The 26,236-nt window shown below is 46.5% G+C and overlaps 1 protein-coding gene and 1 long non-coding RNA gene across 3 annotated transcripts; one reads left to right on the top strand and one right to left on the bottom strand.

Moving 5' to 3' along the window:
* Positions 1–2,245: 2,245 nt before the first annotated feature.
* Positions 2,246–7,833, bottom strand: LOC123098438 (uncharacterized). Of its 2 annotated transcripts, XR_006447781.1 has the most exons (4): positions 6,934–7,833; positions 6,772–6,845; positions 3,224–6,661; positions 2,246–2,968 (listed from the first exon to the last, which is right to left on the bottom strand). It is a non-coding gene; the product is annotated as an uncharacterized lncRNA (long non-coding RNA). The 2 variants fall into 2 exon arrangements; XR_006447782.1 differs by lacking the exon at positions 2,246–2,968 and having other exon boundaries at positions 3,161–6,661.
* A 552-nt stretch (positions 7,834–8,385) lies between these two features.
* On the top strand, positions 8,386–12,384 carry LOC123098437 (ras-related protein RABF1). The gene is made up of 8 exons (XM_044520422.1): positions 8,386–8,657; positions 9,065–9,138; positions 10,365–10,448; positions 10,547–10,641; positions 10,834–10,939; positions 11,328–11,417; positions 11,503–11,589; positions 12,051–12,384. Exons 1-8 carry the CDS (start codon positions 8,633–8,635, stop codon positions 12,087–12,089), a joined length of 600 nt encoding a protein of 199 aa, XP_044376357.1. The 5' UTR covers positions 8,386–8,632; the 3' UTR covers positions 12,090–12,384.
* The last annotated feature ends 13,852 nt before the right edge of the window (positions 12,385–26,236 follow it).

Here is a 26,236-nt window from a genome sequence, read left to right as displayed (position 1 = left end):
AGTTTTCTCGCCAACTATTACTTCTACTACTATGGCTAACGGTTAGCAATAAAGTAAAGTAATTACATGGCGTTTTCATTGACACGCAGGTCATACAATAAATTAAGACAACTCCTATGGCTCCTGCCGGTTGTCATACTCATCGACATGCAAGTCGTGATTCCTATTACAAGAACATGATCAATCTCATACATCACATATATCATTCATCACATCCTTTTGGCCATATCACATCACATAGCATACCATGCAAAAACAAGTTAGACGTCCTCTAATTGTTGTTGCATGTTTTACGTGGCTGCTATGGGATTCTAGCAAGAACGTTTCTTACCTACGCAAAAGCCACAACGTGATATGCCAATTTCTATTTACCCTTCATAAGGACCCTTTTCATCGAATCCGATCCGACTAAAGTGGGAGAGACAGACACCCGCTAGCCACCTTATGCAACTAGTGCATGTCAGTCGGTGGAACCTGTCTCACATAAGAGTACGTGTAAGGTCGGTCCGGGCCGCTTCATCCCACGATGCCGCCGAATCAAGATAAGACTAGTAACGGCAAGTAAATTGACAAAATCGACGCCCACAACTACTTTGTGTTCTACTCGTGCATAGAAACTACGCATAGACCTAGCTCATGATGCCACTGTTGGGGAACGTAGCAGAAATTCAAAATTTTCTACGCATCACCAAGATCAATCTATGGAGTTTACTAGCAACGAAAGGGAAGGAGTGCATCTACATACCCTTGTAGATCGCGAGCGGAAGCGTTCAAGAGAACGGGGTTGATGGAGTCGTACTCGTCGTGATCCAAATCACCGATGATTCTAGCGCCGAACGGACGGCACCTCCACGTTCAACACACGTACGGAGCAGCGACGTCTCCTCCTTCTTGATCCAGCAAGGGGGAGGAGAGGTTGATGGAGATCCAGCAGCACGACGGCGTGGTGGTGGAAGTAGCGGGATTCCAACAGGACTTCGCCAAGCGCTGTGGGAGGAGAGAGATGTGTCACGGGAGGGAGAGGGAGGCGCCAGGGCTTGGGGTTTGCTGCCCTCCCTTTCCCCACTATATATAGGGCCAAGGGAGAGGGGGGGGGCGCAGCCTTGGCCCTTCCTCCAAGGAAGGGTGCGGCCAGGGAGGAGTCCATCCTCCCCAAGGCACCTAGGAGGTGCCTTCCCCCTTTAGGACTCTCCCTTTCCCTTATCTCTTGGCGCATGGGCCTCTTGGGGCTGGTGCCCTTGGCCCATATAGGCCAAGGCGCACACCCCTACAGCCCATGTGGCCCCCCGGGGCTGATGGACCCCCGGACCCCTTTCGGCACTCCCGGTACAATACCGATAATGCGCGAAACTTTTCCGGCGACCAAAATAAGACTTCCCATATATAAATCTTTACCTCCGGACCATTCCGGAACTCCTCGTGACGTCCGGGATCTCATCCGGGACTCCGAACAACTTTCGGGTTACCGCATACTAATATCTCTACAACCCTACCGTCACCGAACCTTAAGTGTGTAGACCCTACGGGTTCGGGAGACACGCAGACATGACCGAGACGACTCTCCGGTCAATAACCAACAGCGGGATCTGGATACCCATGTTGGCTCCCACATGCTCCTCGATGATCTCATCGGATGAACCACGATGTCGAGGATTCAATCAATCCCGTATACAATTCCCTTTGTCTACCGGTATGGTACTTGCCCGAGATTCGATCGTCGGTATCCCGATACCTTGTTCAATATCGTTACCGGCAAGTCTCTTTACTTGTTCCGTAACACATCATCCCGTGATCAACTCCTTGGTCACATTGTGCACATTATGATGATGTCCTACCGAATGGGCCCAGAGATACCTCTCCGTTTACACGGAGTGACAAATCCCAGTCTCGATTCGTGCCAACCCAACAGACACTTTCGGAGATACCTGTAGTGCACCTTTATAGCCACCCAGTTACGTTGTGACGTTTGGTACACCCAAAGCATTCCTACGATGTCCGGGAGTTGCACAATCTCATGGTCTAAGGAAATGATACTTCACATTAGAAAAGCTCTTAGCAAACGAACTACACGATCTTGTGCTAGGCTTAGGATTGGGTCTTGTCCATCACATCATGATCCCGTTATCAACGACATCCAATGTCCATTATCAGGAAACCGTAACCATCTATTGATCAACGAGCTAGTCAACTAGAGGCTTACTAGGGACATGGTGTTGTCTATGTATCCACGCATGTATCTGAGTTTCCTATCAATACAATTTCTAGCATGGATAATAAACGATTGTCATGAACAAGGAAATATAATAATAACCAATTTATTATTGCCTCTAGGGCATATTTCCAACAGATCTTCCCCTCCATCCCCTCCATTGAAATCCATGGAAGTTGCTATGGAAAGATTTGAGGAACCCTACAGAAGCTGAGCTAATTCAAGTGAAATCAGGTGAATTTTTGCATGCCCCATGCTGCCTCCCCAACCCTCCTCCCCTTTCCCCCTATCTAACCTAGCCATTGTTGCCATCTGAGTGGTATTGTTTGTGCCTAGAAGAAGCTATGAGCAGTATCACCGAAAATTCGTTTCTGAGCCCGGGCTCAGATGCACTCGCTATCCTGACCATCGCTAGTTCTCAAGATCGCTGCAGTTCCCCGTATTTGTTTCTCGTATCTCACGTGTATTTGGGTAGAGAATCGAACCGGCCCTCCGCATTTAATTCTGTAAGGTGACTAGAGGGTCGTCCCGGTTCATGTAAAGCGGCCAACGGTCCTGCTGCTTTTCCTGGGCTGTGCTGGACTGGCGTTGTCGATGGGATTCTACTTGTTTCCTCCAGGTCTGGCACCCCACTCCATTTCTCGTCCGATGCCCGCCTCAGATCCATTTCTTCCACCGCAGCTCAGCACCAACAGCTACTCCCTCTCATCCTCTCATCCCGTGCTTTTCGTGCAGTGACGAAGTGGTCAGGCTCATAGCCTGTAACATTCAGTTCACTTTCAGACTACGCACCAGGAACCAAAACATATTGTGGAAACGAACCTACCAACACCCAACCAGCCGTTCAACATTTGCAGCAGCACTTTTACGATCAGAAAGTGAACTGTAAAAGTGCTGAACAATCGACAACGGTGACAAAAGGATGCGGGGAGATACGAGTCTCCGTGCTGGTAAAAATTTAAGACATAACTGAAATCTGCAACTGGGTGACTAATGTAGCTACAAACTACTTACAAAGCACGGAGACTCGCACCTCCCCGCATCCTTTTTGTTACTGCTAACTTTGTGTATCTGTCCGTCAAGTCAAAGACTGAAGGCTTCAGGGTTGACCTTCCCCGTCAACTCTATAGTTTGAGCCGGCTAGGTACAGCCAGAACCTGCACCTGCTCCAGGTTGAAACAAGCGAGCAATCAGCCAATCGTTGAAGAACAACACAAGGATAATCGTTCCGATGGAGATTTTCACATGCCAATCGTTGAAGAGCTGTCGTCTGCCATGGCTCTCCGGTGATGTCAGTCCGCCGCCGACGACATCCAAACCTGCTAGGTCTACTCGGTTTTGGAAGACCCAGAGATCTCGCACGTCCACAAGAGATATTAGTTTGCTCCCACCCACTATATAATCGTCAAAATCTACCGGCATCTCCTACAATTATGCGCCACGGCTCACAACTCCAACCGACCTGTCCCTGAGCCATGGCTCAGATGGAAAAGCCGCCGGACGCGCTCACGTGCACTACCGAACAGGCGTCCTGACTACGCAAATGGCCCACCGTACTGCACTGTACCATCCAGTATACTGGATGTATCTAATTTCCCGACAGACAGGTTTTGGCATGCCAGTAGGATTTTCTAGCATCCCGGTGCACCATTCAACGCCTAAGATTTCAGGTTCAGCTGGACCTGGGCACCAAAACGCCCTGTCCCAGTATCACATAGATGGCAAAGAACACAGAAAACTAACACACATGGCAACTTAGCCGCATGAAAAGAGAACCTGTTCTTGCCATGAAGTTTGTGTTTCCGTTCTTGCCATGTGTTTTGTGCTGATCTTGCCATGCTCCGATCTGTTTGTGAAAAAAGAAGAACAAAAAAAAAGTGTGGTAGTTTGATGAATTATGCATTCTTGCCATCCCCTATAGTTTGCCATCTATATGATAGTTCTTACCATCTAATTGTTGCTACTGACGACGCTTCCAGATCTGTTTTTTGAAACTTTTGAAGAGATGGAGCTAGTGTAGCAAAAGGATTTATGTAGATGATGTGTGGGGTTTGAGAAAATTGCCAACCTTGTTAAAGGTATATTGCCATGAGTCTATGAAACAGGATCCGAAAGTGTCGAAATGGGGGGAAGCTGCCAACCCCATTGTTGCCATGTACTCCCTCCGTCCCAAAATTCTTGTCTTAGATTTATCTAGATACGGATGTATCTAATACTAAAATGTGACTTGATACATCCGTATTTAGACAAATCTAAGACAAGAATTTTGGGACGGAGGGAGTATGTGACATTGTTCTTGCCATCTAAAAACTGCTACTGATGACAAATGCATGTATGTTTCCCATTTGTAGACCATGAGGGGGCTAGTGTAGCAAAGGTATATATTTAGTTGTCGTGTGGGTTTGTAGAAAAAATGACAGCCATGTTAAAGTGATGTTCCCATGTGTTTATGAAAACAAAAATCCAAAAAAGGTTAGAAGTGAAGAGAAGTTGCCATCCTCAATTATTGCCATGTACATGACAAAGTTCTTGCCATGTGAACCCTTATGTTGTTGACATATGCTTGTGTGTTATCGGGGTCCTTTACTTAAGACGGACGTCGATAAGGACCGAACATTCGGTCTGGGGGCCTCCCAGACCAAACGAGGAGTTCGGTGCGACAGGCAGCCCCCTACGAACGAAATCATTCGGGGGGAGAGGCCTCCCAGCCCGAACGCTCCTTCCCATCGCCCCTACAGGCCTTTTTTCTGTACAAAAAAGCCCACAAGAACGAAAAAGCCCTATTTTTGCTGTGACAAAATAGACATTGTCCGTTTGCACGACAAAAATGCCATGATCTTTTGCCATGCTATGAAAAAAGTTGACATGCTCATGGGTCCAGAATGTAAGTCACTAAAAACAGTATGGGAAATCTACTAAAAAGTTGTTCAACAATTCACCATGTTCTGCACAAAAAATGTATGTTATGTTATACTCAAAATTACCATCTTTCAACATTTCTCTACAAAATATGCCATGTTCCCATGGCATCTAGCAGATGTTCATCTAGAGATTTATTTCATGCATCAGCTTATATTAGAAGTAAAAAATGCCATGGCAAAAATAGAGTAAAAATTGCCATGGCAAAGAAAGTAAAAATTGCCGTGCCATTAAAAGTAAAAATTGCCATGGCAAGAATGGTTTAATTGTTGCCACGGCAAAAATGTAGTACTTTTGCCATGGAAATAAATTAAAAAATGCCATGGGCTACACAAATATATTTAAGATGCTACATAGGAAAATTTGCCATGTTGTATAAAATGTAAATTTTCCATAATATTTAAATTAAAATTGCCATGCACCTAACAATAAATTTGCCATGGCAACTAAAAATAAAATTTGCAATGGCAACTTAAACTAAAAATTTCCATGGCAACTTACACTAAAGTTTGCTGCGTGAATAAAAGTATTTTTGCCATGGCAAAAATGGAGTAAAATTTGCCAAAAAAGGGCATGACAGAAGATGTGGATGTTCTTAACAATTACTAAATTTGCCATGATCTACCAAAAAATAATTTGCCATGGTCGAAAAAGGACTTAAAATTTGCCATGGTCAATTAATAAAACTTGCCATGGTCAATAAATTAAATTCGCCATGGTCAATTACTAAACTTGCCATGGTCGGACTTAAAATTTGCCACGGCCGATTAACAAAACTTGCCATGGTCAATAAACTAAATTTGTCATGGTCGAAAAAGAAATTAAAAATTTGCCATGGTCAATTAATAAAAACTTGCCATGGTCAATTAATAAAACGTGTCATGGTCAATAAACTAAATTTGCCTCCCTCGCACGGTCGTCTGAATCGGTGCAGCCCATCACACCTGCCCATCGCCATGTGGTTATTACGAAGATTGAAATATACAAATTTGCCATGTTGTGGAAACATAATGTGTAAGCAGTGGCGGAGCGTGAACCAAATATCAGGAGGGGCCAAAACGAGTGAATGACATAGAAAAGACTAGGGTGATCAGACATGCCGGATGATTAGTAGAGCGATTAGTAAAAATATAAGCATATTGTGTAAATTTTCCCCTAGCAAGGGGGGGCCAAGGCCCGGTATTGTCCCCGCTACGCTCCGCCACTGTGTGTAACTGAATTTGCCATACAAATTATATATAAATTTGCCAAGTTATGAATGGATTCGATGAACTTCCTACAGAATAATGCATAGTTCCCATGCCCATCATTTTACTGAATAAAAAACTGATGGCGACTTTATTAAAAAGTATTTTTGCCATGGCAATTAACATTACCAGTGCATACAGTTCCAGCATCAATTTGGTATGTCAAAAAAACTGATGGTAACTTAATATGCTCTTCACTCTAAAATTTCTCCCTGATATGAAGTAGCCATATCATCTGAATATAAATTGCCATCTGCTAACTGAATATAAATTTCTCCCACGTTTGCTGGAAAAGTTTAGGTTTACAAAAAACGATGAATCAGCCATGGTTCATATCACAAAAAGCATGCTCTATTTTCTTCAGAAACATGACAGTTTGTGTTGCTCTGTTCTTACCTGAATGCCCCTCCTGTCCAGGGTCTTCTTGAGCTCGTCCAGCATGCCCCTCCTGACGATGCTGCTGATGGCTGCTGCGTCCAGATAGAACAAGTTTCAGACATGCTCTGCTTGAGATGCTCACGTGTGGGCAAAATTTCACACCAAGTTGCTGTAACTTACCACCCATGTCAAGGACGATGTACTGCACGCCGGTCTTGCCCTTGGCACTGGTCCGTTCGTGTGATCCTCTCGCGCGTGTTACCGGAGTTGGCGAAGTAGATGGGCGAGTCCCCCCGTTCTTTCGTCGAAGCGCCGAATCTGAAGGCTCGGCGGCCAGGAAATGGCACAACGGCTCACTGCATTCACAAAAGCAGAGTGATATACTTCCTGCTGGCTTCCTCACTGAGAATCTGCAACCCCACAAAATATGAGTCACACACAGTATATGCTTTTTAGTCAAAAAATGCAGAATTAGCAGAGCACGTTATTTCACTGGAGCCATGGCCGGAGCTGATCAACGAGACTACGAACACGGTCGTAGCAGGCATCTTCCTTTATAACAGCAATGAGATTAGACTTGAAGAAAATATCAGATGCAGCAAACAGCCTCACAGTGCAGTGCAACAAAAACTTGCCATGAAGACTTGAACTGTGTGTCCTCCTACGGCTGGGACGAGGGGAGGAGGCCTCGCCGCGCCAACGCAGGATCCGGAGCGCCACCCAGCGAGCCTGCTGGTGGTGGGTTGCTGCTCGCCGAACTCTCCGGCGAGCGTGCTGGTGGTGAGCCTCCGCCTCTCCCCTGCACGCCGCCCTTCTCCATCGAGCCTGCTGCTGCTCGCCGCACTCCCCGACGAGCGTGCTGGTGCTGACACTGAGCTCGTCCGGCGAGCATCTGCCTCTCCCCCGCCTTCGGCCCGATTTCGGCCAGATCCGGCCCCTGCACCACCGGTGAAACTTCTCCCCGTCGCCGCCCGCCTCGTCACCGACGCATGCCCGCCTCGTCGCCGGCGCTTGGTCACTTCTCTCTTCTGTCCCGCAGCGAGGAGAGTGGGTGGGGGCGGTGGAGGGAGAGGGAAATGAATAGAGTAGTGGGCACGCGTGTGCGCGGAGGAAAAGGTTCGCGGCGGCCCTTGATTTTCCCGAACGAAAAAAATAAATGACGTGGCAATTCTGACGTGCTTTAAGATTTGTGTTGAAATCCTGCGGTGGAAAGGGCGTTCGGGACGAGACTCTAGAACATGGCACGTTCGGGAGTTATTGATTCCTTTTTTTTGGGTACCTGCCTCCTTAGCTGTTCTAGCAAAAAATATCTGCTAATTGGGCCTTGCAAGCCCACAGTTTTATTTTTGTGTCTAGAGTTTGGAGCGCTGCTTAGGCCTTGTACAATGGGAGATACTTAGAGAGGTGCTTAGAAAAATAAACCGATTTTTTTAAGCACCGGTGCCTATTTCTACAGAAGTGACGCTTAGTTAAGCGTCTATCCTGTGCAAATAAACACCGGTGCTTAAAGAAAACCTGATTTATTTCTCTAAACACATCCCCTAAGCACCTCCACAAGGCCCGGCCCGGTAACCCAGTCCAGCATAATAAATTTCAGATCACTTGGATTTCGCACGGCGTGAGACTGACAGACGTAGCCCGGGTGGGCAAAACGACTCGTCACCCCCGCCTCTCTTTCCCCAAGCAGCAAAGCATCGCGTGCGACACGGGCACGACGACAGACAGAGCCTTCGACCGGACCAACAAACGAACTGTGCCCGCGACTGCGAGCGAGCGAGCGAACCGAGGAGGACAGCGCAACCGCCGGATCGATCCGTCCCCCCGCCGATCGCCACCGTTCCCCGGAGACTCCGCACGAACCCGGCCGAAGGCGCCGGCCATGGGCTGCTCCTCCTCCGTGCCAGGTCGGTTCCCCTCTCCCGCGCCCCCCCCCCCCCCCCCCCCCCCCCCCCCCCCCTTCCGGATGGAAGTCGCCGCGCACCCTTTGATGCGGGTGCTGTGGTCGCCGGAGTTTAGGTTAGAGGATCCGTGATGTTCTGTGGGGGGTTTAATTTGGACCCCGATTAGTGCCCCAGGCCACGGCGTCTGGCGTTCGGCCACGCATTTTCTTAATTTCTAGGGTTTGGAGCGTTGCTTAGTGGTAGATTTGTATGAGTGATTCCTTGGAACGGCGTGTCTGCGTGCTATTCCCAGACTTTGTGTGTGGATGTGTACGAGTCGGGAGCGGGGTAGCTTGCATCCGGGGCAGAAGAATTAGGCACTTGCCCACTTTAGCGTCATGTCTTAACACACAACTATTTTTGTCTTGCAGCTAGAAGCACCGGAGGGCTGAACAATATCAACGGCAGCTCTTCTGCTGCTGATTCAAATGACTTGCGTGCCAAGGTACTTTTTCTATCCTTTGGGCTGCTTTTATTCACGTTGCTTGTGGTATCGGCACAAGCAATTGTGACTGTAGTTTCACATTCGTATGACATTACAGCCAACATTTGATACCCACTGCACGGTTATATAGACAGGATGGCCTCTGACCAGATTCAGATATACGAAATCCCGGAAACAACATTCCAAACATAGCTAGTATTTTTTTCCCCTACAATCTTGAGACCTGGGTAATTTCCTCTGGGTGTAGTGTATAGTCATATGTACTCCTACTATACATCCCTTCAGTAAAATACATTAGAAATATGTTAATTACGGCTGTATTGTCTACTTGTATGTACTGTAATATCTATATTTTCTGGCATATGTGTGAAACCAGAAATCATTTTGTTGTGGAGAAGCTCTGTGGTACAAGGTTGGAATTATGCGATTGCTCAACTCAATATTTGAAATGTAGGATAACTGGGGTCATACTGTACCGATTTGGTTATTTCTGTGCCTAATCAAATAAAAAGCTTTCAACTGCTTCATCTGACTGCTCTATCTAATTCACAATTAATGTGGTATAACGCACATACCAGGGTACCACTATGCTGAGTAGCACTGATCCCCATTGTAGCAGTATATATGCATACATTTAGCTTGTTTCCGCGTGGATGCTTTTTAAAAATAGGCATAGTCCAGGATCAAGGTGCCGCATTGCGCTTGTTTGCATGTTCTGTGCAATCAATATTCCACATGAGATGTTAGCCATACCAGTTGTTGCATTTACATGTTTTGGCAACCTTCAAAGGGTCACATTGCGTGAAACATTTTCTCATCTTACGCAAAATATGTCACAGTGGCCTTGTTGTTTGGAGAGACTCCTATTTTGTTCATTCTGCGAATGTGATTCTCTCTTGATAGTGTGCTGATATAACAGAAGCAGAAATATTTCTGTACCAGAATACCAAAAGAACAACAAACCTGAAACTAGCAAACCTAATCAAGAGAGCAAAAACTTGAGCCAAAAAGAAGAAGAAATGAACTAGAAAGTTATCAAACTCGCTAGTTGCTTGGACGGTTGGAACGTAGGTTCTGCTTGACATATTTATGCATATGGATGATTGCACACTCTCTTTACGTCAATCAACCCATTTATTGCATCGTCGTCCCTGCTGAACACATTTTACCGCGTCAAATGATAATTAGTGACTCTGTTTGATGTTTCCATTGTCTTCATGTTGCAGTTGGTATTGCTTGGAGATTCTGGTGTTGGAAAAAGCTGCATCGTTCTTCGGTTTGTCCGCGGTCAGTTCGATCCAACTTCCAAGGTGTGACTGAGCTGCAGATGAAAATGTTACTTTCACCTTCGATGCAATTCCCTCGCTCCATAAGCTCCATTGTTTAAGTTATTTGTAAATAATTTTAGGTAACTGTTGGTGCATCATTTTTATCACAAACATTGGCGTTGGAGGATTCGACAATAGTGAAGTTTGAAATCTGGGATACTGCTGGACAAGAGAGGTACATATCTGGTGCTTTAGTTATCCTATATAATGTTAGGTAATAACATGTTGTTGATGAAGTGAAAAGCATTGTTTATGTTTTCTCCACAGGCTTAGTAATATTTCACATGAATTTTTTACTTGGTTGCACCCCATGCATTTCTTTTTCAACCAATAAATCAGGACTCATGTGGGAACTTTTCAATTTCAGATATGCTGCCTTGGCACCCCTTTACTACAGAGGAGCTGCTGCTGCGGTTGTTGTCTATGACATAACTAGTCCAGAATCATTCAAGAAAGCACAATATTGGGTGAAGGTAAACTATGCTAAGTCTCTTTATTCTGATGTTTTGTGGATCGGTTTTGTTGTTCTTTCCTTCAGTGCTGGATTTGTATATGTGCTCAAAACTCTACTGTAGTGAAGGTCTGTATTGTACTGTAAGACTGCTGATAGACTAGAAGTATATTGGAGATTACCATCCACTATTTGAAGAACTACGACTTAACAACATTGCAAATGAGCATAATCGAAGCGCTTTTGATTTACTTCTGCGCACACCTGACAAATATTATTATCAACTTATTTTGTTGATTATAATAGATTATCATAGAGTTGTGAATTCAGTTATGCTTCCCACTGTTTCTTTTTTGTTTGAGATTGAATTGTTTGTATTCATAATTTCCTTTCTATTTTGTACCCTGCAGGAACTTCAAAAACATGGTAGTCCTGGTATTGTCATGGTTTTGGTTGGTAATAAAGCTGATCTACATGAAAGTCGAAGTGTACCTTCTCAGGTACTGTTTTACACTTAACAGTGAAGTTGGGATAAATACTTAATGTGCTGTAAAATTATCTGATGATGCTGTACACTTTCTGAAGGAGGCACAAGAGTATGCAGAGAAGAACAGCATGTTATTCATGGAGACGTCAGCAAAAACATCTGATAATATAAATCAAGTATTTGAGGTATGCCCTCTGAGGAGGCTATTTGGTTTCACGTAATGCAGAAGATGAAAAGAAACGAGTAAAGCTAGCACATAACAAACCCTACTGATAATTGCTAGTGGTATTCTAGCAAAATAATCAAGCTAGCAACATTACAAACCCTACTGATAATTGCTAGTGGTATTCTAGCAAAATAATCAAGCTAGCAACATTACAAACCCTTGAATTCCTTGAATTTTTGAAGTTTCTTGTGAAACAAATCATTATCAATCATCAAATGGAAAGAAACTGCATCAGATCATCAATGTCAATCCATGACCATCTCATTTTGATATGCTCGTTCTCAGTTGAATTTTCGCAAACAGTATGACGTACATATTTTTTCCAAATGATTCCCTTGTGTTAACTTTTCATTAAGCTTCATATGTGTACTTAATTTTTGTCGTCAACACACACCTAATAATACTTTGTTCATGGGACAGGAAATCGCGAAGAGGTTGCCCAAGCCAACGGCGTCCTGATAAATAAATAGCTCTCGTGTACTATATTGAGATGGAGTGACACGCTTACAAGTCTGTACCATGTAATGCATGTAAATGCCCGAGGTTAAACTGGGCATTTGATTGGAAATCGAGGATAATGTAAAGCTAGCTTATATTTCATTGTGTTAAAGTGCAAGTATTGCGCAAATAAATGGTGTTAACTGTGGATAGATCTTTGTCTGGTTTATGATCTGGAGATGGTCCATAGCCGGCCTAGCTGTGAAGTTGCTGCCCATTACTCCAGTATAATTATATTTAGTAGATCAACCAAGCATATCCATATTTGTTTTTCTTGTGTATCAGTACATGTTATGGTTGTCTCAGGCACGCATGATTACACGAAAAGATGATTTCTAAGTGTAACAAAATCACAAGGGTTTGCATACAAGACGAGCCCAACAACAACAGAGTGTGCCGTTTCATAGGATTTTTTTCAGAGCAACTATCTTGCTGTCTACAGGTTGGATCGATTAGTAGGTAATACAAAATATCTTTTGGTGTGTACGGTCCAATGATGATCGGGGCATTTGGGCTCACAAGAATCAATCAAGAGACGAAGAGCACAAAATAAAATCCGTTGCGCGTGCAATTTCCTCAACAATCTTACTGAAACCTGCAAATCAGTCGTATACCATCTCCAGTGTGAGTCGCGTGTCTGAAGAACATAATAATAAAGAGAAGAATCAGAATCCGATTCCACCAACAAGGCCGGCCGGCCGGATCTCCTCTAGTCCTTGTAGTAGAAGAGAAGGTATCCTGGATAGTCCTGGCCATGGGAAGCCCGGACCGGCCGGCCCGACGCTGCTCCCGGCCGGGCTCGGGCCTAGATTTTGAGCCTGATGGCCGGGCCGGGCCGGGCTTAGGCCCATCGTTTTTGTGCTTTTCTAAAGAGGCCCAGCCCGAGGCCTGAGGCCCGGCGGGCTTTTACGCGTTTGGGCCGGGCTTGGGCCCAAAAACCAGGCCCGATTGGCCGGCCCGGGCCGGGCCCGGGCCTAGGTTTTTTGCCTCGTGCTTGGCTAGGCCCGGCCCGAAGCCCGGTCCGGCTTGAGGTTTGGCCAGGTATAATCCTGGATGTCTCCCCCTCAAGCGTTTGAGCATCTTCAACGGATAGTGTATAATAGGGCAAGTGCTCAAAAATCTACTTTTTAGGGTATTTGAACCAAAGACAGTGTTTCAACAGATGATGTGTCTGTAAATGACATTGCCCCTTTTTTTGGCAACTTCATATTTTAGTCCCAAGTGTTGCATATTTGCAGCGCTCCACCTAGCTGCCGCAAAAACGTCTGCAGCCACGCGCATCCCAACTGCCACGCTGAAAATTGTCACTACCGCACCCGCCTCTCCCCTATGATTGCCGTCGGCGGGATCTCACCATTCCACGCCAACGTCGTGAATCCGCTATCCTCTCTGGGGCTACCCGCAACTCCGCTGCCCAATCCCACCCCTCCGGACGGTCGCAATAGCCCCGTCGCAGTCGCCAATTCGGGATCAACTGCCGCCTCAAATTGCGTCGACCGGACATTCGCCGCCCCTCCGCCTCCCTTAATGGTCGTCGTAGCACCACTGCTCACCGTTGAGGTCGATTAGTGGTCGGCTTGACTACCACTTGACCATCACGACTGAGTCGAGCCGGCGCTCCTTCGAAACTTCTGGCTTCGGACAACGCGACGATGACGGATGCATCGAGAAGACCACCGCGAGGCCTAGCCGGCGCAGCGACCACCTCGGCCCCGACAAGCAGCCAACCAGATTTCTCCTCATTGCTTAATGGGAGAGAGCACTTCAATCTTGTTTGCCAAGAAATTTGCAAAGGCGGTGATTGAAGTGTTCGGGGCGGAGTATTTTGAGAGCCTCGCCAAGACATTCAGAGGCTTCTGGAGATGAACAAAGCACGTGGGTTTCCAGGTATACTCAACTCAATTGATTGCATGCACTGAAGGTGGAAGAACTACACGGCAACATGGCATGGTCAGTTCAAAGGATGCCACCATCATGCTTGAAGCCGTGCCCGATCAAGAGACGTGGATTTGACATGCATATTCTGGGATCCTGGATCTTGCAATGACATCAATGTGTTGCAGCGATCACCACTCTTTGCATGATTAGCCAATGAAGAATCACCACCGATGAGATAACTACATTTCCATAATTCTCAAGCAGCTGCTGGGAAAGATGTGGAGAGGGCTTGGGGGATTTTGCAATCCTACTTTGCTATTGTGCGAGGACCGGCTAGGTTTTGGAATCAAGATATCCTTCCGTACATCATCACGGCCACCGTGATCATGCACACCATGATCATTGAGAGTGAGCGTGAGAAAGACTTGAATTACACCTTCTATGAATTAATGGGACAGTCGATGTGACCGCGTAAAAGGGAAGATCACATCCAATGCTTTCTTCAATTGTTGGGATACGAGCGTGCAACTATGCATATTAAAAATTTAATCCTACCACACATATCACCCATGAGCATGCTTAGGATAGAACACGGAATTACCACTAGAGGCTTAGTCCTAGCAGTTGAAGAAGTGTTGAAATACCGCGTCGCCGGAGTCGTCTCCACCTCGATCTCCCTCGAATAGCTTGGTCACCGGATCCCTCGTATAGGTTCGCTGGAGTAGCGCAAGTGCACTACAACTAATGGTATCCGCACGTACGAGACGAACGTCGGGCGGCAGACTGCTAGGACTGATCGCACACTTGAGCTAAGTGGAGGTGGCTTGTGACGCCCGGATATTTAAGCTACAGTAATTCCATGTTAATGATGCCACATCACCGTGGTTACTGTTGTTAATCTCACGTTAGTTCAAAATGATTCAAATTCAAATTTGAGATAAAGGCAAACCACAAAAGTTTTCAAATATTAAAACTAAAATGTTCGGAGGTGACAACTAATTCATAAGAGATATTGGTGGAGAAACCAAGTCTTTATAAAATGTTTAAATGCACTAAACTAATTAAATCAGTAGCTAAAACCATTAATTAAATACCTTTTATATTTTGTAAAATACTAAACTATATTATTTTGGGATGGAAATTTTTGTGGTTGTGACATAATTTGTAACATCAATTTAGGTGCCACTTTGGTATTTTATTAAAACTAAAATAATTAGGAACTAAAAGAAAACAAAAAAGAAAAATAAAATAAACAAAAAAGAAAAGAAAAGAAAGAAACAACTACAGTGCGCTGGGCCCTAGTGGCCACAGCACACGGCCCAGCACACACAGTGCCAGGCCCAGCCCACACCCCCACTCATCCCCAATCTCCTGCTACAGGGAGGCATGGGGGCCGTGGCGGCCATCCGCCGGTCGTGGCCGTGGGTGGTGGTCATCCCGCGCCCCCCAACGCCTACAAGACCTCCCCTGATCCCGTGGTCGAACCCTAACCCCACTTTCCCCCCTCCGCCTGTGCCGCTTCTTATTCCCTGGGGGTGAACCGAGACCTCCGTCGCCATGGTCGCCCTCGCCTGCGTGGCCAGCGACCTCCCCGCCGCCTAGGACTACGCATGGAAGCACCGCCGCTGCCCGCTTCTTCCTCTCCGACCCCGAGCCCGAGCAGAAGATCGCCACCGCGCCAGGATCGACCGTGTCCCCCTCTGCTGTCGCCGGTGTTCGTCGCCAAATCCATCGACCCCTGCTGCCCCCGTTCACTCAACGAGCCTCCTTGAGCTCCTAGGTGAGCTCTTCCGTAAATCCCTCTGCTAATTTGCTCGTGCTCATGCTCTAGCGCTAGTCTCCGTCGTGGTCGAAACTGTCGCCGCCGTTTTCGTCGCGACCGAAGCTCGCCGTCATGCCGTGCGCGTCCTCAAGCCCTCTGGCCACACCGCGAGCCTCTGCCCGCCACCCCGCATCCCCCTACCCGTGCGCTCGCTCGCGCCGCCCACTCTCCGCTCGCTCAGCGCCCGCAGGCGCCCTGCTGCCGCACGCCGCGCCGTGGCCCGCTGCTGTTTTTCGGCCCCTGCTGCTCCTCCTCGCTGCAACTACTGCTTCTTGCTGCCGCAACTATTCTTGTGTTGGCTGCTGGAGTGTGCTGTTGTTGCTTATGCTGCTATGCGGTGCTGCTCATGTGCTGCTTGGTTGGTTTGCCGCCTGCTCTTGCCGCCGCTCTTTGCCGCCGCTGCTAACCCTTGCTGCTGCAGCGCTGTTGCTCCTGGCCATGGCCGTGGTGGCCTGTGTTGTGCTGCCCCTGGTTTGCCCAGCTAAAGGAATGGCTTGAGCCACTACCAAACGAACCGGCCATTAGACTAGGATTAGTATTATTTAATAACTAACCTAAAACAGGTATTAGTACTAACCTTAGATGCTACATAGAGTATGGCTTACGGATCCCCACCACTAATTAGACAAAATAAACAATCTGTTTAAAATAAATGGCCCAATGACATCTGGGCCCCATTGCCCAGATTTGACCAGTCAACCCAGTCAATGTTGACTGTTGACCTTGCTGACTCAGCACCCCACTGGCCCCACATGTCAGCCTGTGTGTGCACTGCTGTGTACACTCTACTAGGTGCACTTAGCATTTTCATTTAATATAATTTTCGAATTGATTTAATTCTAGAATATTAATAAAACTTTGAAAATTAATAGGAAATAAACCGTAACTCGGATTAAAATACTTTATACATGAAAGTTGCTCAGAACGACGAGACGAATCCGAATACGCGGTCCGTCCGTCTGCTACACGTCACTAGCATAGCGAACATGCAACCTTTCCCCCGCGGTTCATTTGTCCGAAAATGCCGAACACCGGGAATACTTTCCCGGATGTTTTCCCCCTTCACCAATATCACCTAGTACTGCGTCAGGTCACCTCTAGCACCGCGTATTGTCATGTTATGCTTTGATTGCTCTGTTATTTATTGTGTTCCCCCTCCGTTACTTCTTTCCGGTAGACCCTGAGACCGTTGCCGGTACCCCTGTGATCGACTACATCGACCACGAACCCTTCTTGCCAGAGCAACCAGGCAAGCCCCCCCTTGATCACCAGATATCGCCTATTCCTTCTCTCTACTGCTTGCATTAGAGTAGTGTAGCATGTTACTGCTTTCGGTTAATCCTATTCTGCTGCATAGCCTGTCTTTGCCACTATTGTTGTTACCTTTACCTGCAATCCTAAATGCTTAGTATAGGATGCTAGTATTCCATCAGTGGCCCTACATTCTTGTCCGTCTGCCATGCTATACTATCGGACCGTGATCACTCGGGAGGTGATCATGGGTTTATACTTACATACATACTATATATGATACATGGTGGTGACTAAAGTCGGGTCGGCTCGTAGAGTACCCGCAAGTGATTTCGATGTGGGGGCTGAAAGGACAGGTGGCTCCATCCCGGTAGAGGTGGGACTGGGTTCCCGAAGGCCCCCGACTGTTACTTTGTGGCGGAGCGACAGGGCAGGTTGAGACCACCTAGTTGAGAGGTGAGCCTGGCCTTGGTCGGCGTCCGCTGTTACTTTAAAATAACATGCTTAACGAGATCTTGGTATTTGATCTGAGTCTGGCCACTGGCCTATACGCACTAACCAACTACGCGGGAACAGTTATGGGCACTCGACGTCGTGGTATCAGCCGAAGCCTTCTTGACGTCAGCGACTGAGCGGCGCGCGCCGGATTAGACCGTAAGCCTGCGCTTGTATTAAGGGGGCTAGGTCTGCTTCCGGCCGCGTTCGCAACGTGCAGGTGTGCAATGGGCGATGGGCCCAGACCCCTGCGTGCATAGGATTTAGACCGGCGTGCTGACCTCTCTGTTGTGCTTAGGTGGGGCTGCGACGTGTTGATCTTCTGAGGCCGGGCATGACCCAGGAAAGTGTGTCCGGCCAAAGGGGATCGAGCATGTTGGGTAATGTGGTGCACCCCTGCAGGGAAGTTTATCTATTCGAATAGCCATGGCCGTCGGTAAAAGGACGACCCGGAGTTGTACCTTGACCTTATGACAACTAGAACCGGATACTTAGTAAAACACACCCTTTCCAGTGCGAGATACAACCCGGTGATCGCTCTCTAACAGGGCGATGAGGGGAGGATCGCCGGGTAGGATTATGCTATACGATGCTACTTGGTGAACTTACCATCTACACTCTTCTACATGCTGCAAGATGGAGGCTGCCAGAAGCGTAGTCTTCGACATGACTAGCTATCCCCCTCTTATTCTGGCATTCTGCATTTCAGTCCACCGACATTGCCCCTTTACACAAATACCCATGCATATGTAGTGTAGATCCTTGCTTGCGAGTACTTTGGATGAGTACTCACGGTTGCTTTGCTCCCTCTTTTCCCCCTTTTCCTCTTCTTCTCGGACGTCGCAACCAGATGTTGGAGCCCCGGAGCCAGACGCCACCGTCGACGACGACCCCTACTACACCGAGGGTGCCTACTACTACGTGTAGGTCGCCGCCGACGACCAGGAGTAGTTTAGGAGGATCCCAGGCAGGAGGCATGCGCCTCTTTCGATCTGTATCCCAGTTTGTGCTAGCCATCTTATGGCGACTTGTTTAACTTATGTCTCTACTCAGATTTTGTTGCTTTCGCTGACTCGTCTATGATCGAGCACTTGAATTCGAGCCCTCTAGGCCCCTGGCTTGTATTATGATGCTTGTATGACTTATTTATTTTTAGAGTTGTGTTGTGATATCTTCCCGTGAGTCCTTGATTTTGATTGTACACGTTTGCGTGTATGATTAGTGTACGATTGAATCAGGGGCGTCACAAGTTGGTATCAGAGCCGACTGCCTGTAGGAATCCCACTTCCACACTCCTTGGCCGAAGTCGAGTCTAGACATTGTAAAACTTTTACTAACATGGCTGTGTGTCTTACGGGCCCACGTCGCCATTGGGTGGTATTATGATCTTTTACTCCTCGTCTATACTCTGGGACTCTGATCTCTCTTCTATTCGGGTTAAATTATTTTACTAACTCTGACTCTAGGTTCTCGTAACTACTTCCTCCGAAGAGCCCCTCACTCCAGATGAGTACTTGGTGCACCAGAAGATTCTGAAGCTCCTCTTTGATGTTTTCCCGAGACCCTTATGCCCTTCGCCGTTGCAATCCCTACCATCGATAAATCCTTATGGATAAATACTTACACCTGTCCTTCTTACTTTCATTCCCAGCTACTCTTGTTATTACAAGATGCATCGAATTATTCTTCGACTTTTAATAATCTCTTGAGCCACTGCCTTACAGATCTTTGCCGCATGAATACCCCTACGGATAATTCCTCGCACTTATCGAGTATCCGCTCATTCCCAGTTGTTCATGTGTTTCGCAAAAGACTTTGAAATACCATTCGATCTTCCGAAAATCTTGAGCAGCCTATTGCTCTTGAAATTCTTGCTTGCTTGCATTATGGTTAATCCCATAAGTCTCGTAATCTTATTGGCATCCCTTGTCTTTATCATTTTAAGTCCGTTGATTCAATATGTTGAGGATGCTCGCATTCCTTAGTCAAATCCTAGAATTCATCCTTCCGGCTCAGTGTCAGTTTGAACATGAGCTGGTTCTCAACCAATTAAATTGTCGTCGATTGTACCCGTAAGTCTATTCAACTTACCCATCCTTAATCAGAATGTTTGCTTCTGATCCCGTGAATTTGAAATCATAATTCCTTTACATTTGAGCTTTGAATTAGTCAGTTGTTTCTATAATCTGATCCCTTGCATTCTTTCCTCTTCTGGTTGAGTACCGTTACTCACATTAGATCCTTTGCGGTCCGCTAGATCCTTTGGTGGTTTATTATCCGTCCATTCATGCATATTCTCAAAACATGGTTTTTTTTCCTTGATACATAATGCCATTGGTAAATCCTATTCTCTGATTTGACCAACCATGCTCTACTTTCGAGCTGGTGATTTTTACTCTTAAATCTTGAGGTATATGTTTCTAAGATGCCCCGATGGGTTGAACCTATACCTTCCCCAAACTGTCTGAACCCGAAAGTTTTCATAAGTCATACCCTTCTGGTGTTTTACCAGATAATTTTCTAGCATACAACTTCTTTGAGGACGAGAAGTCAATGAAAGGTTATGCATTGGAGAAGTGGGAGTCGACCTTAAACCTTGCGTTCATACCCATGGACACGATGCTGATCTTATCATGGATGCTTCTCTTAAACCCTCTTTGGTATAAGTTTATCTTATATATGGGAATTGGTCTTTTGCAACCATGGTTCCGACCATATTTTCATCTTGGTTCCATTTCTCGGACATGTTAGAGTACTTCCCTTCTGCAGATCAGTACGCCTGCCCAACCTCTATTTTGATCTGCCTTCTTGTATTACCCCCATGGTATCTCGAGGTTATATCTTATGAATTTCTGATGAAGTAGTACCTTCCCTGTCATAGTGACTCCACGGGTTCTGGGTTGTCGTCAACCGAGAACATCCATAAGTGAATCGATTCCGCGCACCGATACGATAACTCTAAGTAATTTTCGTTGCTTATGAGTTTAATAATCCTTGAAGTCATTCCTAGCCTGGTTGACTATATCCTTATCGTGCTAAATTTTAACTGTGCTACCTGGTTCTTTTTCCCTGAGCACAATTTTCGATGATGAGCAAATCATGTGTCGATCTTCCTCGTCATATCAATTCTCCTCGAATAGCAAACTTGATTTCAAGTTTGTGTAGTACCCATGGTTCCAATAACCTTTCGCTTCATCATTCCTTTGACTTGATGTCATCGCCGACCGATTACATCTTCATGAAACCTCTTGACAAAATTTGTCATGATCATCATCAACATTCCGAGTTCTTCCAGGATATCAATTGAATTCATGATGAGAAATACCATCCTTGCCCCTCGATGATTTGTGTTATCATCGGCAACATTCTTGCCTTCCCCCAACACAAACTTGTTTATGTTTTGTGTTGTACCTTGATTTCCTTGCTATCTATCTTAGGTTATGTTCTACCTTGTAGTATTACTGTCTTCTATATCAATAATGTTGTGAGAGTTTCACCACCTCTTAGGAAATTCTTGATGCAGTAATACTTCTCGCCATCTCCGTTCATATCTTGGTCCCGTGTTGTTTCTAACCGGATTACCAACCATTGAACTATGAGGTGTGAGTTCAAAACTTCTAGTAACCCTATTGCGTTGAAATTAATGGTCGACATTTCATTCTTAGACCATTGGTTATCGAATCACCATTCTAACATCGGTCATGCTACATAAGCCCATATTTCGGGTGCACCTTTCAACCGATGTTTAATTGGGTATGTTTTCCTCGAGGATATCTCATTATATCATTTGACCTGAGAAATGTTATCTCCTTGTTCACATAATTGTGGAAATCCATCCTTTGAAATTCTCAATGAATTGTTGCTGAGTCCATCAGCCACTTCCTCATCCTCTCCTTGCTTTACTGATGAACTCTTGTTTCGGAACTCGCTTCCATAGTTCATTTCCCGAGAATCTTATAATGTGTTCTCATCAATTTGTCGCACCTTTTCTTCTCGGGCATCCTGAGTCTGAGGAATCCTGGCACCAATCAGACCTGAATCTCGGTCAGATATGATGGTTGGAACATTTTTCCAAGAGTTATAACATTGATCTTTATATGCCCGGTGAGGTGATGTCATGCCTAGCACACCTGGCGTTATAGATTCCCTTTCAGCAAGGTTATCCATTCTTCCATGAGGAAATTGTAAGACTTATTCTACAAGTTATTCCTGATGGATCCTTTGTATTCAAAGTCTGACCTTGCTTGAAGACCATGCCAATGCAATCTCGAAGCATGTCTGTGGTACTCCGATTTTCAATAAAAATATTTGAAGCACAATGCTAAATTTCCTTATTAATTGTCCAAACACCGTTGTATGGATAATGTCATGAAATTTCTCTCCCCTTACCTAAAGGGTTTTCTACTTAATATCCTGTCATGGATATCATGCTCTGCCTTTCCTTAGGAAGGATATACTCCTGATACTCGGGTATAATCACCTTTTCCTTTCCATTGGTCTGATTAATATACTAATCACTTTTTCCTTTCCATTGTTTTGTTTAACCTTTCTTGAGGTCTATATGATCTAAGCAGTAATATTCTCCTGCTTACGTAAACACCTCGGTGTACAATTCTATCAGTAAGACCCTGTTACTATTGTTGATGACATACCGGTAACCACCGACGGACGAGAACTTTGCCTATTGGTCCACCTTGTTTCAACGAGCAGGAAAATGGTTCTCTTCGTCCCTCGCCCTTGGTACCGATGTTGTTGCCGACATAACTGATAGGCTATCCTCTGACATACCTTGCTATCATGACCATGCAAGATGTCAAGCCCTTCCAGTTTTCAACCCACATGGTGGGCCGATAACCCCCAGTCCCACATGATCGAAATCTGACTCTCATGAACACCCCTGTTGCCAAAGTTATTCCTCGCGCTTGGTTTCATATGTAATTCGCGAGCTACCTTCCTAGTGCTCTATTCTGGTATCAGACGCAATACTTATTCCCGTTGCCCTGAAACCCTTTCACCTTCTGATTAGGCATCGAACGATTGCCTGGCTGCTTGAAACTCCTTATTGTACCTTCTTACTTTGCTCTCAATGTTTTCCTGAGTTTCAACTCGGGAGATACCTTGGGCCAAAATCCCTGAGCTAATTGCCGAATATCAGTCTTGGTAGACATATGTCCTTGTAGTTTTCCCTCTTTATCCTTTCGTAAGTACGATGGTGTTCGCAAAGAAAGGATGCCGACTTCATTATGATGACCTGAAGCAGAGAAATGAAGACCTCAACGTAATGGATTGACCTCTTCAAGAAGAGCAACCAAGATCAAGAACGCTCGTTAGAATTTCGTAACCAAATCCCTTCCCCGGCACTTCCCCTCTTAAATCTCGGGACGAGATTTCTTGTAGTGGAGGAGAATTGTGACGCCCGGATATTTAAGCTACAATAATTCCATGTTAATGATGCCACGTCACCGTGGTTACTGTTGTTAATCTCGCGTTAGTTGAAAACGATTCAAATTCAAATTTGAGATAAAGGCAAACCACAAAAGTTTTCAAATATTAAAACTAAAATGTTCAGAGGTGACAACTAATTCATAAGAGATATTGGTGGAGAAACCAAGTCTTTATAAAATGTTTAAATGCACTAAACTAATTAAATCAGTAGCTAAAACCATTAATTAAATACCTTTTATATTTTGTAAAATACTAAACTATAATATTTTGGGATGAAAATTTTTGTGGTTGTGACATAATTTGTAACATCAATTTAGGTGCCACTTTGGTATTTTATTAAAACTAAAATAATTAGGAACTAAAAGAAAATAGAAAAGAAAAATAAAATAAACAAAAAAGAAAAGAAAAGAAAGAAAGAACTACGGTGCGCTGGGCCCTAGTGGCCACAGCACACGGCCCAGCACACACAGTGCTAGGCCCAGCCCACACCCCCACTCATCCCCAATCTCCTGCTACAGGGAGGCATGGGGGCCGTGGCGGCCATCCGCCGGTCGTGGCCGTGGGTGGTGGTCATCCCGCGCCCCCCAGCGCCTACAAGACCTCCCCTGATCCCGTGGTCGAACCCTAACCCCACTTTCCCCCCTCCGCCTGTGCCGCTTCTTATTCCCTGGGGTGAACCGAGACCTCCATCACCATGGTCGCCCTCGCCTGCGTGGCCAGCGACCTCCCCGCCGCCTAGGACTACGCATGGAAGCACCGCCGCTGCCCGCTTCTTCCTCTCCGACCCCGAGCCCGAGCAGAAGATCGCCACCGCGCCGGGATCGACCGTGTCCCCCTCTGCTGTCGCCGGTGTTCGTCGCCAAATCCATCGACCCCTGCTGCCCCCGTTCACTCAACGAGCCTCCTTGAGCTCCTAGGTGATCTCTTCCATAAATCCCCTCTGCTAATTTGCTCGTGCTCATCCTCTAGCGCTAGTCTCCGTCGTGGTCGAAACTGTCGCCGCCGTTTTCGTCGCGACCGAAGCTCGCCGTCATGCCGTGCGCGTCCTCAAGCCCTCTGGCCACACCGTGAGCCTCTGCCCGCCACGCCCGCATCCCCCTGCCCGTGCGCTCGCTCGCGTCGCCCACTCTCTGCTCGCTCAGCGCCCGCAAGCGCCCTGCTGCCGCACGCCGCGCCGTGGCCCGCTGCTGTTTTTCAGCCCCTGCTACTCCTCCTTGCTGCTACTACTGCTTCTTGCTGCCGCAACTATTCTTCTGTTGGCTGCTGGAGTGTGCTGTTGTTGCTTATGCTGCTATGCGGCGCTGCTCATGCGCTGCTTGGTTGGTTTGCCGCCTGCTCTTGCCGCCGCTCTTTGCCGCCGCTGCTAACCCCTGCTGCTGCAGCGCTGTTGCTCCTGGCCATGGCCGTGGTGGCCTGTGCCATGCTGCCCCTGGTTTGCCCAGCTGAAGGAATGGCTTGAGCCACTACCAAACGAACCGGCCATTAGACTAGGATTAGTATTATTTAATAACTAACCTAAAATAGGTATTAGTACTAACCTTAGATGCTACATAGAGTATGGCTTACGGATCCCCACCACTAATTAGACAAAATAAACAATCTGTTTAAAATAAATGGCCCAATGACATCTGGGCCCCATTGCCCAGATTTGACCAGTCAACCCAGTCAATGTTGACTGTTGACCTTGCTGACTCAGCACCCCACTGGCCTCACATGTCAGCCTGTGTGTGCATTGCTGTGTACACTCTACTAGGTGCACTTAGCATTTTCATTTAATATAATTTTCGAATTGATTTAATTCCAGAATATTAATAAAACTTTGAAAATTAATAGAAAATAAACCATAACTCGGATTAAAATACTTTATACATGAAAGTTGCTCAGAATGACGAGACGAATCCGAATACGCGGTCCGTTCGTCTGCCACACGTCACTAGCATAGCGAACATGCAACCTTTCCCCCGCGGTTCGTTTGTCCGAAAATGCCGAACACCGGGAATACTTTCCCGGATGTTTCCCCCCTTCACCAATATCACCTAGTACTACGTCAGGTCACCTCTAGCACCGCGTATTGTCATGTTATGCTTTGATTGCTCTGTTATTTATTGTGTTCCCCCTCCGTTACTTCTTTCCGGTAGACCCTGAGACCATTGCCGGTACCCCTGTGATCGACTACATCGACCACGAACCCTTCTTGCCAGAGCAACCAGGCAAGCCCCCCTTGATCACCAGATATCGCCTATTGCTTCTCTCTACTGCTTGCATTAGAGTAGTGTAGCATGTTACTGCTTTCGGTTAATCCTATTCTGCTGCATAGCCTGTCTTTGCCACTACTGTTGTTACCTTTACCTGCAATCCTAAATGCTTAGTATAGGATGCTAGTATTCCATCAGTGGCCGTACATTCTTGTCCGTCTGCCATGCTATACTATCGGACCGTGATCACTCGGGAGGTGATCATGGGTTTATACTTACATACATACTATATATGATACATGGTGGTGACTAAAGTCGGGTCGGCTCGTAGAGTACCCGCAAGTGATTTCGATGTGGGGGCTGAAAGGACAGGTGGCTTCATCCCGGTAGAGGTGGGACTGGGTTCCCGAAGGCCCCCGACTATTACTTTGTGGCGGAGCGACAGGGCAGGTTGAGACCACCTAGTTGAGAGGTGAGCCTGGCCTTGGTCGGCGTCCGCTGTTACTTTAAAATAATACGCTTAACGAGATCTTGGTATTTGATCTGAGTCTGGCCACTGGCCTATACGCACTAACCAACTACACGGGAACAGTTATGGGCACTCGACGTTGTGGTATCAGCCGAAGCCTTCTTGACGTCAGCGATTGAGCGGCGCGCGCCGGATTGGACCGTAAGCCTGCGCTTGTATTAAGGGGTTAGGTCTGCTTCCGGCCGCGTTCGCAACGTGCAGGTGTGCAATGGGCGATGGGCCCAGACCCCTGCGTGGATAGGATTTAGACCGGCGTGCTGACCTCTCTATTGTGCCTAGGTGGGGCTGCGACATGTTGATCTTCCAAGGCCGGGCATGACCCAGGAAAGTGTGTCCGGCCAAAGGGGATCGAGCGTGTTGGGTAATGTGGTGCACCCCTGTAGGGAAGTTTATCTATTCGAATAGCCGTGTCCCTCGGTAAAAGGACGACCCGGAGTTGTACCTTGACCTTATGACAACTAGAACCGGATACTTAGTAAAACACACCCTTTCC

Source organism: Triticum aestivum, chromosome 4D, assembly GCF_018294505.1.
Source record: "Triticum aestivum cultivar Chinese Spring chromosome 4D, IWGSC CS RefSeq v2.1, whole genome shotgun sequence".
Taxonomy (NCBI): domain Eukaryota; kingdom Viridiplantae; phylum Streptophyta; class Magnoliopsida; order Poales; family Poaceae; genus Triticum; species Triticum aestivum.
Note: the sequence above shows the minus strand (reverse complement) of the source record. Positions and strands in the feature narration are given on the sequence as shown.